This window comes from Giraffa tippelskirchi, chromosome 3 (assembly GCF_054371585.1).
Source record: "Giraffa tippelskirchi isolate mGirTip1 chromosome 3, T2T-mGirTip1v1.2.pri, whole genome shotgun sequence".
Taxonomy (NCBI): Eukaryota; Metazoa; Chordata; class Mammalia; order Artiodactyla; family Giraffidae; genus Giraffa; species Giraffa tippelskirchi.
In genome coordinates, this window is record NC_137277.1 from 28,619,444 (window position 1) to 28,632,786 (window position 13,343).

At 50.2% G+C, this 13,343-nt stretch overlaps 1 protein-coding gene across 3 annotated transcripts in view; it reads left to right on the forward strand.

Moving 5' to 3' along the window:
• The window catches only part of SLC47A1 (solute carrier family 47 member 1), a 66,483-nt gene that overhangs the window by 29,523 nt on the left and 23,617 nt on the right, over positions 1–13,343 (forward strand). The window contains exon 1 of one of the 3 annotated variants that reach the window (XM_081583630.1): positions 7,769–8,333. The exons of 1 other annotated variant lie outside the window; for it this stretch is intronic. In XM_081583630.1, the coding sequence (XP_081439756.1) occupies positions 8,199–8,333 (135 nt within the window). In that variant the 5' untranslated portion in view covers positions 7,769–8,198. Of the gene's footprint in view, positions 1–7,768; positions 8,334–13,343 lie in introns of those variants that run through there. One more of the 3 variants, XM_081583631.1, reaches the window with a different exon arrangement.

Genomic DNA, 13,343 nt, shown 5'->3' on the forward strand with positions numbered 1-13,343 from the left:
TTAAAATAAAAGGGCTACATCATTGCTGCTAAGTCGCTTCAGTCGCGTCCGACTCTGTGCGACCCCACAGACGGCAGCCCACCAGGCTCCCCCGTCCCTGGGATTCTCCAGGCAAAAATACTGGAGTGGGTTGCCATTTCCTTCTCCAGGCTACATCATTAGTTTAACTATAACCCAGGAAATATTAATACCGCCAGGATTTGATACTAGGATGAATTTAAAAATATAAGCACAAGCTCTTCTTTATTAGACAGTTTGCATGTTTCCTTTTTCTCTTTGTATTTTCAGTCCCCTCCTGCCATAAATTTATAATAACATGATATACTTTTAAAAGTATACTTTTCTCTACAAAGATGCAAATATAAATTATAAAACATAATTTCATAAAATTAAAATGTGTTGGACTTCCCTGGCGGTCCATTGGTTAAGACTCCGCACTTCCAATTCAGGGACTGTGGGTTCAATCTGTGGTTAGGGAATTAAGATCCCACGGGCCATAGAGCAAGGCTGAAAAACAAAAAAATAAAGTATCTTATTTCCTGAGACCTTAGAGATCTGAAGTGTTCGTTTTTCTTTGGAATTGAATTAACACTATAATAATGTTAGCATAGTACTGATATAAACTGTACAAGTATGAGTTTTGATAATAAAATTTGAAATGATCAAATTGCCTCTTTAAATAAATCTTAAATTTTATACCAGAGTATAGCTGATTAACAAAGTTGTGTTAACGAATTTTCTCTTTGTTTGGCACTTCAGAAGTGTTTACACGCTGGGATGGCATCTCTAGGGAGGAGCTGGCTAGGTGAGAAGTGGCTTTTTCTTGACAAAAGACTCTGTCAGGGAGAAAAATGTTTTCTTCTGCCCTTCTAGCTTCTTCTGGCTGGTCTAAGAGAGACAGAGTAACAGGAGAAAATCAAGTACAGTTTAATGTTGAAACCATTTACCTCAGATAGGGACTTGAATTCGGCCAAAACCCACAGTCTTCCAACTAAGATCACAGACCTGGTTTCAGGACCTAATGAAGCTCAGGTTCTTGATGTCTCATCGCAGAAAGCATTCAGTGAAAGACAAAATCATAGGTAGGAAGTGGATTTATTCAGAGAGAAACACACTCCACAGACAGAGTGTGGGCTGTGTCAGAGGGTGAGTATGGCCTTGAGATGTCATGTGGTGAGCTTTCAAGGGCTGGGTAGTTTCACAGGCTAAACCACAGGCTAATGAGGGGAAGATTATTCCAGTTGTTCCTGGGAAGGGGCAGAGATTTCCAGGGATTGGGCTACCGCTCACTTTTTGTTTTTCTCCCCCAAGTTCTTTACTATTCTTTTTTTTATTGTAATTAAATTTATTTATTTTAATTGGAGGATACTTGACACTATTGTGATTGTTTTTGCCATGCATCAACATGAACCAGCAACAGGTATACATGTGTCCCCTCCGGTCCTGAACCCCCCTCCCACCTTCCTTTCTACTCTATCCCTCTAGGTTGTCCCAGAGCACTGGCTTTGAGTCCCCTGCTTCATACATAGAATTTTTGATCTTTGATGGTTGACTTTAGAACTCTCATGGTGCCTCTGGGTGTGTTATTTAGCTTGCTGATGTGTTACAGTGAGCACATACTGAGGATCAAAGTCTAGGCCTCCGAGCCATCTAGGTTGTGCCCTGCTCCTTCCCTCCTGTTTCAATACCAGGGACTTCCCTGGGGGTCCAGTGGCTAGGACTTTGGGTTCCCAATGCAGGGGGCCTGGGTTCCATTCCTTGTCAGGGAACTAGATCCTACATGCCCCAACTAACACCCGGCACAACCAAATAAATAAATAGGACTCAATGGATACTCTTTAAGGCCCATCCAGCATTAACACGCGTGTCTTCTCTTCAGCCTTGTTACTCTGAGTGTGGTCCTCAAACCCGCAGCAGAGACTGCCTGGGAGGAGAAATGCAGACCCAGACCCCACCCCAGTGCCACTGACTCCTTGTTCATCATTCAGTTGTGTTTGATTCTCTGTGACCCCAGGGACTGCAACATGTCAGGCTTCCCTGTCCTTCACTATCTCATGGAGTTTGTTGCTCAGACTCATGTCCATTGATTCGCTGATGCCTGCCATCCAATCATCTCATTCTGTCACCCGCTTCTCCTCCTGCCCTCAATCTTCCCCAGCATCAGGGTCTTTTCCAATGAGTCGGCTCTTCGCATCAAGTGGCCAAAGTAGTAGAGCTTCAGCTTCAGCATCAGTCCTTCCAATGAATATTCAGGACTGATTTCCTTTAGGATTGACTGGTTTGATCTCCTTGCTGTCCAAGGGACTCTCAGGAGCCTTCTTCAGCACCACATTTCGAAAGCACTGTTTCTTCAGCGCTCAGCCTTCTTTGGTCCAACTCTCACATCTGTACACATGAGATGCTTTTTAAAAACATCTCCAGGTGATCTGCAGATGCTCTCCTACATAAATTTGAGGCTCCTCAGAGGGAAGAATGAAACAACCCACATGAATATAAATACATACATTTTATAGACTCGAGGGGCTAGGATGCCCCCTGGCAGTGGAGAAACAATGTCTTCATTTCTGAGCCATTTCTCCCATCTGACTCCATGGAATTTCTGCAAGTTCAGTGTTTTGTTCCTAGTAACAACAGATACTCACAACCCATTTTCTGGGTGACAGGTGAGCAGATGAGCAGAGTTGGATAGTCCTATCTCCTCATCACCTGATGTAAATTTATGAGCTTTTATTCCACCTTCTTGGGAACCAGGCAGAAGTAATCTGCAGACTCCTCTCTGCCACTCCTTAGCCACTTAGCCCTGGGCAAGTTACTCAACCGACAGACTCAGTAAACTACCCCACTGAAGAAACAGATTAGTAATCCCTGCAGGGTTGTTTCAAGGATTATGAACTCCCAGAGGAAAGCACTTGGGAGAGTCCTGGAGTAAGGTGGGGGTTGCTGATGTGATGGAAAGAGAACGTTGTTACATAAAATCACAGGCAGTGATGGCTGTTGTGTTAGTCAGCTTGGGCTGCCATTACAAAATACGTCAAAGAAGGAGCACCTTAAACAACAGAAATAAACTTTGTCACAGTTCTGGAGGCTGGAAGAGAAGGTGCCAGAGACCCAGTTCCCGGTGAGGACTCTCTTCCTGGTGTGTGGACAGCTGCCATCTTGCTGGGTCCTCAAGGGCCTTTCTCGGTCATGCGTGGGCCTGGAGATCTCTCTTCCCCTGTTAGAGCCACCACTCTCGTCAGGTTCCACCCTCGTGACCTCATGACACGTTAATTACCTCCAAATTACCTCCTCTCCTGGAGCTTCTCTGGTGGTTCAGATGGTAAAGAATCTGCCTGCAATGTGGGAGGCTCAGGTTCAATTCCTGGGTTGGGAAGATCCCCTGGAGAAGGAAATGGCAACCCACTCCAGTATTCTTGCCTTGAGACTCCCATGGACAGAGGAGACGGGTGGACTGTACAGTTCACGGGGTCACAAAGAGTCAGATACGACTGAAGCGACTTGGCACAACATAGTTCATGTTAAGATTCTTGTTATGAATTTTTTAAAAATATGTATTTATTTATTTTTAGCTGCACTGGATCTTTGTTGCTGCCTGCGGGCTTTCTCTAGTTTCAGTGAGCGGGGGCTACTCTCTAGTTGCAGTGCATGGGCTTCTCATCTCAGTGGCTTCTCTTGCTGTGGAGCACGGGTTTCAGTGAGTGTGGCTCGAGGGCTCTGTGGCACAGGGGTTTAGTTGCTTCTCAGGCATGTGGGACCTTCCCAGACCAGGGACTGAATCTGTGTCCCATGCATTGGCCGACAGATTCTTAACCTCTGGACGGGCAGGGAAGCCATCAGGCACCGTTTCTGAAGCTCTGCCACAGTGCAACTGAAGCGACTTAGCATGCTTGCACACACAGCATGGAAATGCCTGTGCTCTGGCCAGAGAGCCTTTCACTTTGATTCTTTTAATCCCAGTGGATGAAAAATGGGAGACAGCAAGACAGAGACAGGCAAACAGTTTCATAGGCATGTTATTCCCTATGAAATGTAACCCCCAGAAGACAGGTGAAAGCTACAAGGGTGCCTTTGCAAGTGGACAACTTCAAAGTGTTCCCCAAATCCCCCACAACTATACGGTGGTTTTACCTGCTGTCGGAGCTGAATCTTTGTAGGGGCTTTTCTAGCTATTGGCTCTAGCAGTCGGGGGGTTGCTATGGGTCTGTGTAAACAATAACTTCCGGGAACTGAATTGCTATGGATATATTATTACTAAACGAAGTCCATACTTTACTCAGATTCCTTAGTTCTTGCCTAATGTCCCTTTTCTGTCCCAGGGTCCCACTCAAGCACCATGGCACATTCTGTCCTCACTTATCTTAGGCTCCTCTTGGCTGTGACAGTTTCTCAGAATGTTCTTGTTTGGGTTGACGTTGACAGATTTGAAGAGTGCTTATCAGGTATTTTCATAGAATATTTCTCCATTGGGATTTGCCTGATATTTTTCAGATGATTAGACTGCAGGGTTATGGGTTTTGGGGAGGAAGACCACAGAGCTAAAGTGCCATTTTCATTACATCCTATATCAAGATGCCCTCCTCCCCCAAAATCCCTGTCCCCCTGGAACCTCAGGATGTGACCTGATTTGGAAATAGGGTCTTTGCAGATGTGATGAGGTTAAGATGAGGTCACATGGGTTAGGGTGGGCTCTGATCCAATGGCTGGTGTCCTTTAAGGAGAGAAAACAGAGACACAGAGGCAGAGATTGGAATTATGCTGCCAGAGACCAAGAGATGCCAACAACTCCCAGAAGCCAGGAGAGAGCCCTGGAGCAGATGCTCCCTGAGCCCCAGAGAAGGAACCAATCTTGTCAGCTCCTGCATTTTAGACTTCTGGCCTTCAGCACTATGAGAGAATACACTGCTGTTGGTTTAAGCCACCAGTTACAGTACCCCTAGGTACATACTTAAGTACATACTATGGGCCTGATTTATCACTGTTGATGTTAACCTTGGTCATTGGGCTGAGGTAGTTTTTGCCAGGTTTCTCTGCTATAAAGTCACTGTCTCCCCCTCCACACACACACCTTTCCATGGTGTGCTCTTTGGAAGGAAGTCCCTGTACACAGTCCTGTTGTTCTTTATTTTTAAAAATTAATTAATTAATTAATTTTTGGCTGCCCTGGGTCTTTGTTGCTGCGTGCAGCCTACTCTCTAGTTGCGGCTCCCGGGCTCTAGAGTGCGGGCCTGGTAACTGTGGTGAGTGGGCTCGGTTGCTCTGCTGCATGTGGAAACATCCCAGACCAGGGATTGAACCTGTGTCTCCTGCATTGGCAGGAGGATTCTTAACCACCGGACCACCAGGGAAGTCCCCACAGTCCTTTAAAGAGTTGGGAATGCTCCGTGTCACAGGAGGGTTTATTTGAAGGCTCTTGAGAGTCCCTTGGACAGCAAGGAGATCAAACCAGTCCATCCTAAAGGAAATCAACTCTGAATATTCATTGGAAGGAGTGATGCTGAAGCTGAAGCTCCAATACTTTGGCCACCTGACACGAAGAACTGAGTCATTGGAAAAGACCCTGATGCTGGGAAAGATTGAAGGTGGAAGGAGAGGGGGACGACAGAGGATGAGATGGTTGGATGGCATCACTGACTCAATGGACACGAGTTTGAGCAAACTCCAGGAGATGGTGAAGGACAGGGAAGCCTGGCGTGCTGCATTCCATAGGGCTGCAAAGAGTCGGACACGACTAAGCAACTAAACAACAACAATCGTGAAAGAGGCTTTTCTCCTTCCAGTATTCTCATATATGTTATTACCAACATAAAGGGCTGATCATATCTGTTGAAGGACTTAAGTGTAGCAACTTTTTAAATTCCTTTTATTAATCTTATTAACTTTATCCCCATGTAATTTCTTTGGACTGTCTGGAATTATAACCATGAACGATGCTTTGGTCTCTTCTCAATAGTTATACATCACATTTCTGTTTCATGACTTCTAATGTTGGCCAGGATACCAGAAGACTATTCAAGAGCTGGGCTTGGAGATCTAGCATACATCCTAGCATTTTTGTCTGGCGGGACCCTCTGTGTAACTCTGGTGGGACTCTTGCCAGTGACAGACAACATCCAACCTTTCTGGTACAGAGCTGAGCCAAAGGTTTCAGGTCCAGCCAAACAAGACCCTATTTCCCTGGCCAGGGTGATTGTTCCAAAGGTGGGCAGGAAACCTAAACAGGGCCAAGCAGTTTTCTCCAGTTTTGGTTTGTTTGGTCCCGAAAAGAAGTGGGGAGGGTCTTATCTGGATCACAAGGTAGGAAAGATGGGAGTGAGGATTGGGGGAGGCCACCCTCCTGAACAAGCAAAGAGAGGCTGCCTACAGAGAAAGATGAGGCCGGGGAGTGAAGAGCAAATAGTGGGGAGGGGACTTCCGTAGTGGTCCAGGTTAAGAATCTGCCTTCCAGTGCAAGGGACTCGGGTTTGATCCCTGGTGGGGGAACTAAGATACCGCATGCCACTGCCGGGCAACTAAGCCGAGCGCTGTAACTAGAGAGAAGCCTGCACACCGCGATGAAAGACTCGGGGAACTGAGATCCCACATGCCTCAATGAAGGCAAGACTCCAGAGCACCCAATAAAATAAAATAAAAATTAATTATTTTTTAAAATGGTGTAGAGAAGAGGGCGGGGAAGACAGATGGGGAGGCAGAACACTCATGACCTTGTTGTAAATCCCTGAAGCCTGACTTCCAGCTGTGTGACCCTCCCAGGATTTATGTTTTCCTTTTTCTAAAGTTGGGCCTCATAGGACAGAGGGAACTTTGTTACTGAAATCACTCTTGTCTTGGTGGCTAACTTTTCTTAGGCAATTACCATGTACCAACCAGGCTGAGAGAGCAGTAGTCCATCTATACCATCTCATGTTTTAAAAATGATACATTCTTTCTTTTGGCCACCCGACTTGTGGGCTCTTAGTTCCCCAATGGAGGACTGAACCCTGGTCGCTGGCAGTGAAAGCGCAGAGTTCCAACTACTGGACCATAGCATCTCATTAAATCCTCACCACCAAGGGCGGTTGTAGATACGGTTTCGAGTTCACAGATGGGAAAACTGAGGCTCTGAGGGACCAGCAAGTTGCTGGCGCTCTCCCCGAAGATCCTGGTGGTATCTCCTGAGCCCAGATTTGCTGACACACAGCCTCTTGGTCCCCTTGCCAACAAACACTTGGCACTGGCCATTTGTCTCTACCAGGATGCAGTCACTGGCCACTGCAGCCCTGACCTTCATCACACCCTGAAAGGATTTCAGAGTGGAGATCAGGAATGAGGCTGTCTGCTCTGGGAAAATCCTGGCAGAACAAGCCTTCAGAAGATATTCTCAGGAGATTTTATGAGCCTAATTCTTGCATCTCCTCATGTCTAGAAAAATACTAAAATCATGAAGGGGGACATCTGCTCCTGACCAGCAGCAAACCTTTGCCAAAGAGTGTGCTTGACTGCACACTGCCCCCTTCACTAAAATTGTGCATAATACTGACCCCCTTCCACCTCCCCCAACCCCATTTTTAGAGCAGTTCCTCAGAGCTCTCTGAAATGTCAGGCTATAGTCCTCATTTTGCCCACAATAAAACTTAACTCACAACTTTCTCAAGGAGCATTTTAAAAATCAGTACCCTTATTCAGCTAAACATCCAAGACCAGAGAACTTGAGTCCTGGCGCTTGAAAATGTGGCCTTGTGCGCTATCCTGGCCGAGTCTAAGTTAAAGAACGGGCGCACGCGGGTGGGGTGGGGCGGGAAGAAGCGCGTCCGCACAGTCAAGTCCAGTCTCCCAGCTTGTGTGTAGAGCAGGCGCTCCGGGAGCTGGAGATGTCTGGCTGCGGGCGCGGGCCCTCAGCAGCCAGCCCGCCAGCGCTTCCACGCGGCTTTCAGACCCCAAGCCCTGGGAGGCGCGGAGCCGGCGAGCCTGGCTCCTGAGGGCCGGAGGACCCAGCCCACGCCACTTTCTGTTTCTTTCCGGAGCTTCCTTCAACTTTGTATTCGGAGTCCCGGAGTTGGCAGGCCTTTGCCAGCGAAGCGGGTGACCTGGGCCGGGCGGCGGAGGCGCGCCCAAGGTGGGCGGTGGGCGGCAGGCGGCCCAGGGCGGGGACTAGAGCGCGGCTGGCTCGGCCGGTCCTCCCCTCGGCCTCCTGCGCGCGCCCCGCGGCCGGCGCCCGGCACATGGAGGCGGCCGAGGAGCTGACACCCGGGCCGGGAGGCCGGGCGCTTAGCCCGGAACGCCGCGCACCGCGCTGTCTGCGGCTGGCTGACCTCCGGCGGGAGCTGCGGGCGCTCCTGTTCCTGGCTGGCCCCGCGGTGAGTAGGGGGCCTCACCGGGGGCTGGTCCCGGGGGCGGGGGTCCGGGGGCTCAGAGCTAGCGGGAGGCGGCGGGCGGGCGCGCGCGGGGCCACGGTCCCGGGAGCCTGGAGGAGGGCAGGTCCCGGCGCCTCCGCGTGCGCCCGGGCCGCGCTACCCTGCGCGGCTGGCCAGCTAGGGCGCGGGACTGGCCGCCTCCAGTCTCCCGCTCCGGAGCCTTCTCTGGATGAGGGCTCCCGAGGAGCAGGCAGAAGCCACCAGAACCGCAAAACACTGCGGAGAACACCGAAAACTAGTCGTGGATTCCGGCCGCGAACGCGCGTCTCTGGAGTAACTCCAGGCGGGGAGCGGTGTCTCTTAGACCCACATCTTCAGGACGATTTCTTTGGAACTGCATAAACCAGCCTCTGCCCAAAGAAACTAGTGGCATCCTGCCCTACATGCCCTCCCCCAATTCTTGTGTTCAAACGTTTTTGATGTGGTTCTCTTTGGGGCTGAAGGTTTTTTTCTTCCTCCTTATCATTGTCAGTTTAGGACTCTTTCTGTGTTGTCTATTTAAAGGTAATAAGAATTTTGAAACCACAACACCCACAAAACAATCTCATCATTGTTCTCCTGCCAGTTTGGATGATTTTCAAATCAACAGGGTAGGGGAGCCCTTTCTTCAGACAAGAAGAACCTGGGATGGTCTAAGGGGAGAATAAGCTTTTGGACTGGAGATGGTAATGGATCCCCACTCCAGTATTCTTGCCTGGACAATCCCATGGACAGAGCCTGGTGGGCTACAGTTCTTGGGGTCACAAAGAGTCAGACACGACTGAGCGACTAACACAAGCTTTTGGGTGCGGGAGTGATGAGACATTCTGCACCTTCAGAGGCTGAGGCAGACAGGAGTGACCTGATGGTGACCCTGCTGTTTGTGGGATCCTGAGATGCCCATTGTGTTGTACCTGGGTGGCATGGATGAGGCCAGGAGAAAGCCATGGCTTGAAAATCCATGTAGCGGGGAGCTGTTGGTAGCCAGAGGGAAAAGAACACCTGGTTAGGAATCTTACTTGTGGGTCCAGTTCTCTGCTTTGATCTCAGAAGGGAGGTTAGGAAATGGCTACGTGAACCTGAGTTGGCTGGTAACCTCTTCCGGCTTCTGCTTATCCACCCATAAAATGAGGATAATACCACCATGCTTGGCCCAACATTATCTCACAGATCACTGTGAGAAAGGTCTCTGTAAGGCTTCCCAGGTGGCTCAGCAGTAAAGAATCTGCCTGCCAATGCAGGAGACGTGGGTTCAATTCCTGGGTTGGGAAGGTTCCCTGGAGGAGGAAATGGCAACCTACTCCAGTATTCTTGCCTGGGAAATCCCATGGACAGAGGAGCCTGGGTCCATGAGGTCACAGAGTCAGACATGACTTGAGCAACTAAACACGCAAAGCTGCTATTGCTCTGCTGTCGCTTCAGCTGTGTCCTACTTGTGACCCCATGGACCGTAGCCCACCAGGCTCCTCTGTCCACGGGATTTCCCAGGCAAGAACACTGCAGTGGGTTGCCATTTCCTTCCCCAGGGGATCTTCCTGACAGGGGTCGAAACCTTATCTCTTATGTTTCCTACATTGGCAGGTGAGTTCTTTATCACTAACACCACCTGGGAAGCCCCCTGAAAATGAATAACTAAACAAGGTAGTCTCTGAGATGCAGCCACTCCCAGGGCAGGCCCCTGTCTCTGCTGGCCCCCAGAGTCACCCGGTCCCCTTGATGGACCTGTTGGTCTGCAGGGATGGTGAGCACATGGCTGACATGCCAGCCCCCCACCCTCTCTCTCCACACACCTGTGTGTGTGTGCTTGTGACGATGTTAATTATAAGCGTAATCTATGTTCCTTGTAGAAAAAACAGAAAACCGTGACAAATGAAAGGAAAAATCTCTGAAATGATCTGAGATAATCGGAGAGTTGGGAAGTTCCTTGCAGCCGTTTGTGGGACTGTTTCTGTCTGACTGCTTTACGCAGTCGGGTCGTAGAGTTCTGGCACCTGTTTAACTGGTTATGGGTTGTATATGGGCTCCTCTTGGTCCCTCTCTGTCTCTGTTCCCCTCTGCTCTGGGTTTTCTGTTTCCTGGGGGCACGAGGGAGGGGAGAGGCGCCCCTCACTGCCTGCTCCAGGTTCCCCTCTTCGCTTTCTGAGGCTCCACCATCCATTAGGTTAGGACCCTGGTCTGGGGCTCCTCTGATTTTCTGTCTCCTGTTCACCCTGTCCCTTCCAGGCCTCTCATATCAACACTGACCCACGAGGGTCCAATGTAGGAATCAGGTTGAGGGACTAGGACTTACCACGCCCACAGTGAGCTTTAAATGAGGGCTGTAAGGAGAGAATAATGCAGAACACAAAGGCAAGCGTGTGAGATGAGCCGTGCACATCTGAACAGAGGCTGGGCCATATTTTCCTTTAAAGATTTAGGTAAACTGTGCGTTTGTTGGGGTGGGAAGGCAGTCGTTGAAGTTACCTGGCCTCAGGCGTTTCAGCTGAGCTTTCTCCTCCTCATTAGGTTCTCTTCACCAGACTGAACTGTCAGTCCTGAAAAATAATCTCAAAGAGGGATTGCAGGGACACAGGCTGTGCAGTGCATTGGTGAGGATAGAAAAGATCTGGGGTAGCCAGGCCCAGACAGAGGGCACTGGTTTCCATGGAAACAGGCTCACCTGGGAGAGAGTTGAGAGGGTCTAGGGCTGCAGGGCAAAGACTAGTGACAACGTCCCCAAGCAGAAGGGCATCTGAGAGACTGGCTTCCTGCCCATGACCCTGCAGGCTGATCCCTGACTTTTACCTTGTAGGTGGGGAATGGGGTGTGGGAGTGTAGGTGTTCAGTGACCTTATGTAAGATGTCACAGGAGCAGATTTGCTGGAGGCAGAAGGTAACCTTGGCCGAAGGTGGGAGCTCCTTGGCAGTCCAGTGGTTAGGACTCCGAGCTTTCACTGCCAAGGGCCCAGTTTCAGTCCCTGGTCAGGGAACTACGATCCCACAAATCCAACTGCCCCCTGCCCTCACCTTTTCCCAGCCCTAGCCATCCCTCACACCCCACCCCCTCCTGCCTGGAACATTCTCCCAGGCAGACAGGCCCCATTCCCTTGCCTGCTCAGCATCCAAGTTTCAGCAGAAACTTCTGTGACTCCTGGGCTCCTGTGTTGTCTGCAGTGCCCGTCTTGTGTGATCCGCTGTGTTGCTCCATGTTGAACATCTTTCCCTGTGATGCCCTGGGTTCCCTGGGGTGGGGCTGGAGCCATGGTGTTCACCTTACTCAGATCCATGCTCCCATGTTTGGCCTGTACTCTGTGCTCCAAAGGAGTGGACAAGAATCGACCTTCTGAGAGTCAGGTGATTGGGTCCTGACTGCGCTTCTGACCTGGCTGCGTGACTGGGGGCTGGGTGTCCAGCCTGCCCCACTGCTTGCACTTACCTCGGGTATGTGCACCCAGTGACCTGGCATCCTGCCAGGCCAACCTTTGCTGCTGATGCTGACCTTCCTGGCATCAGTGCGTTTAGACCATGGATAAGAAGAGATTCATGGAGAGAAAAGACTTTCCAAAACACTTGGCAACACCCGGGTAAATTTCAACTCATCCATTTGGTAAACAAGTCTGAGGAAGGAAAACCGCAGTCTGATTGGCATCGATAGTTTGCACTGCATAAAAGTACTAGAAAATAATAGTTCTGAAAGCTTTTTCAACGTTTTCAGAACCCCTGGATGGGGTGAGGATGGACCCTCGGGGACTGGGCTGGTACAGCACACCAGGCAGGCTCACACCCGCTGTCCTGCTGGTATCTGGCCCCAGGGGGCACTCTCCCAAAGCCTCCTGGCCAGAAAATGAGGGTCTCCATGACAGGAGGCAGAGACATGCACAGACAGCCCAGCCATCTCTCTTGTCCACTTAGCCCTGTCTGAACCCCAGGCAGGAGTCCTTGAAGTGCTGGGGAAGCAACCTGTGGGCCCAGCAGCAAGCCCCTGTAGGTTTTGTAGGTTCTGGTTCTTGATGGCTCCCTCTTGATTGGACAAGTATAGCAGGATGGGGGCGAGTATGCTGAAAGACAGGTCCTTCAGCCCCATGGACATCTGGACTCTGTCGCTTGAAGTGGGACTGGGCATGGGTCTTCTGACCAACACCCTCGGGTGATCTCAGGTGTGTGGTTAGCAAACGTGAACTCTGGAGCCAGGACCTCTGCCACCCCCGAGGCTGGGGCATGGGAAGTCTGGCCATCCAAGGACTGCACCACTGGGCTGATCCACCTTCAGCCCAACAGTTGAGTGGATTAGCTCTGCAGGAGACGTGGGTTTGATTCCTGGATCAGGAAGATCCCCTAGAGGAAGAAATGGCAAAGCATTCCAGTATTCTTGCCTGGGAAATCCCACGGACAGAGGAGCCTGGTGGGTTACAGCCTATAGGGTCACAAAGAGACATGACTGAGCACGCACACACACAAACACACACACACACATGCACGTGCTCGCACACACACACACACGCACTCATGGATTAGCTCAGCTAGATTTCCCAGCCTCTGCTCTGAGAGGGTCAACTGATCCCACCCGTGCACTGGGCATTCACCCTAAGAAAATGTCTGGCCCCACCCAAGTAAGAAAGATATTCTGTGCAATGCAGTTTGTATCAGCAAAACCTGGGAAGCAGCCAGAGACCTGACCATGGAGGAGATGAGTGCGTTTTCCTGTGAAGCCACAGAAACAGCTTACATGTGGCCTGCGGAGTGACCGGGCACTGTGTTCTGGAAATATTGAAGTCCCATGAAAAAGGGGAAAACAGATCTATGACTATCGTTTGCAACAGTTTATGACAGTTCAGTTCAGTTCAGTCGCTCAGTTGTGTCCGTCTCTTTGTGACCCCATGGACTGCAGCATGCCAGGCTTCCCTGTCCATCAACAACTCCCAGAGCTTGCTCAAACTCATGTCCATTGTTGAGTCGGTGATGCCATCCAACCATCTCATCCTCTATCGCCCTCTT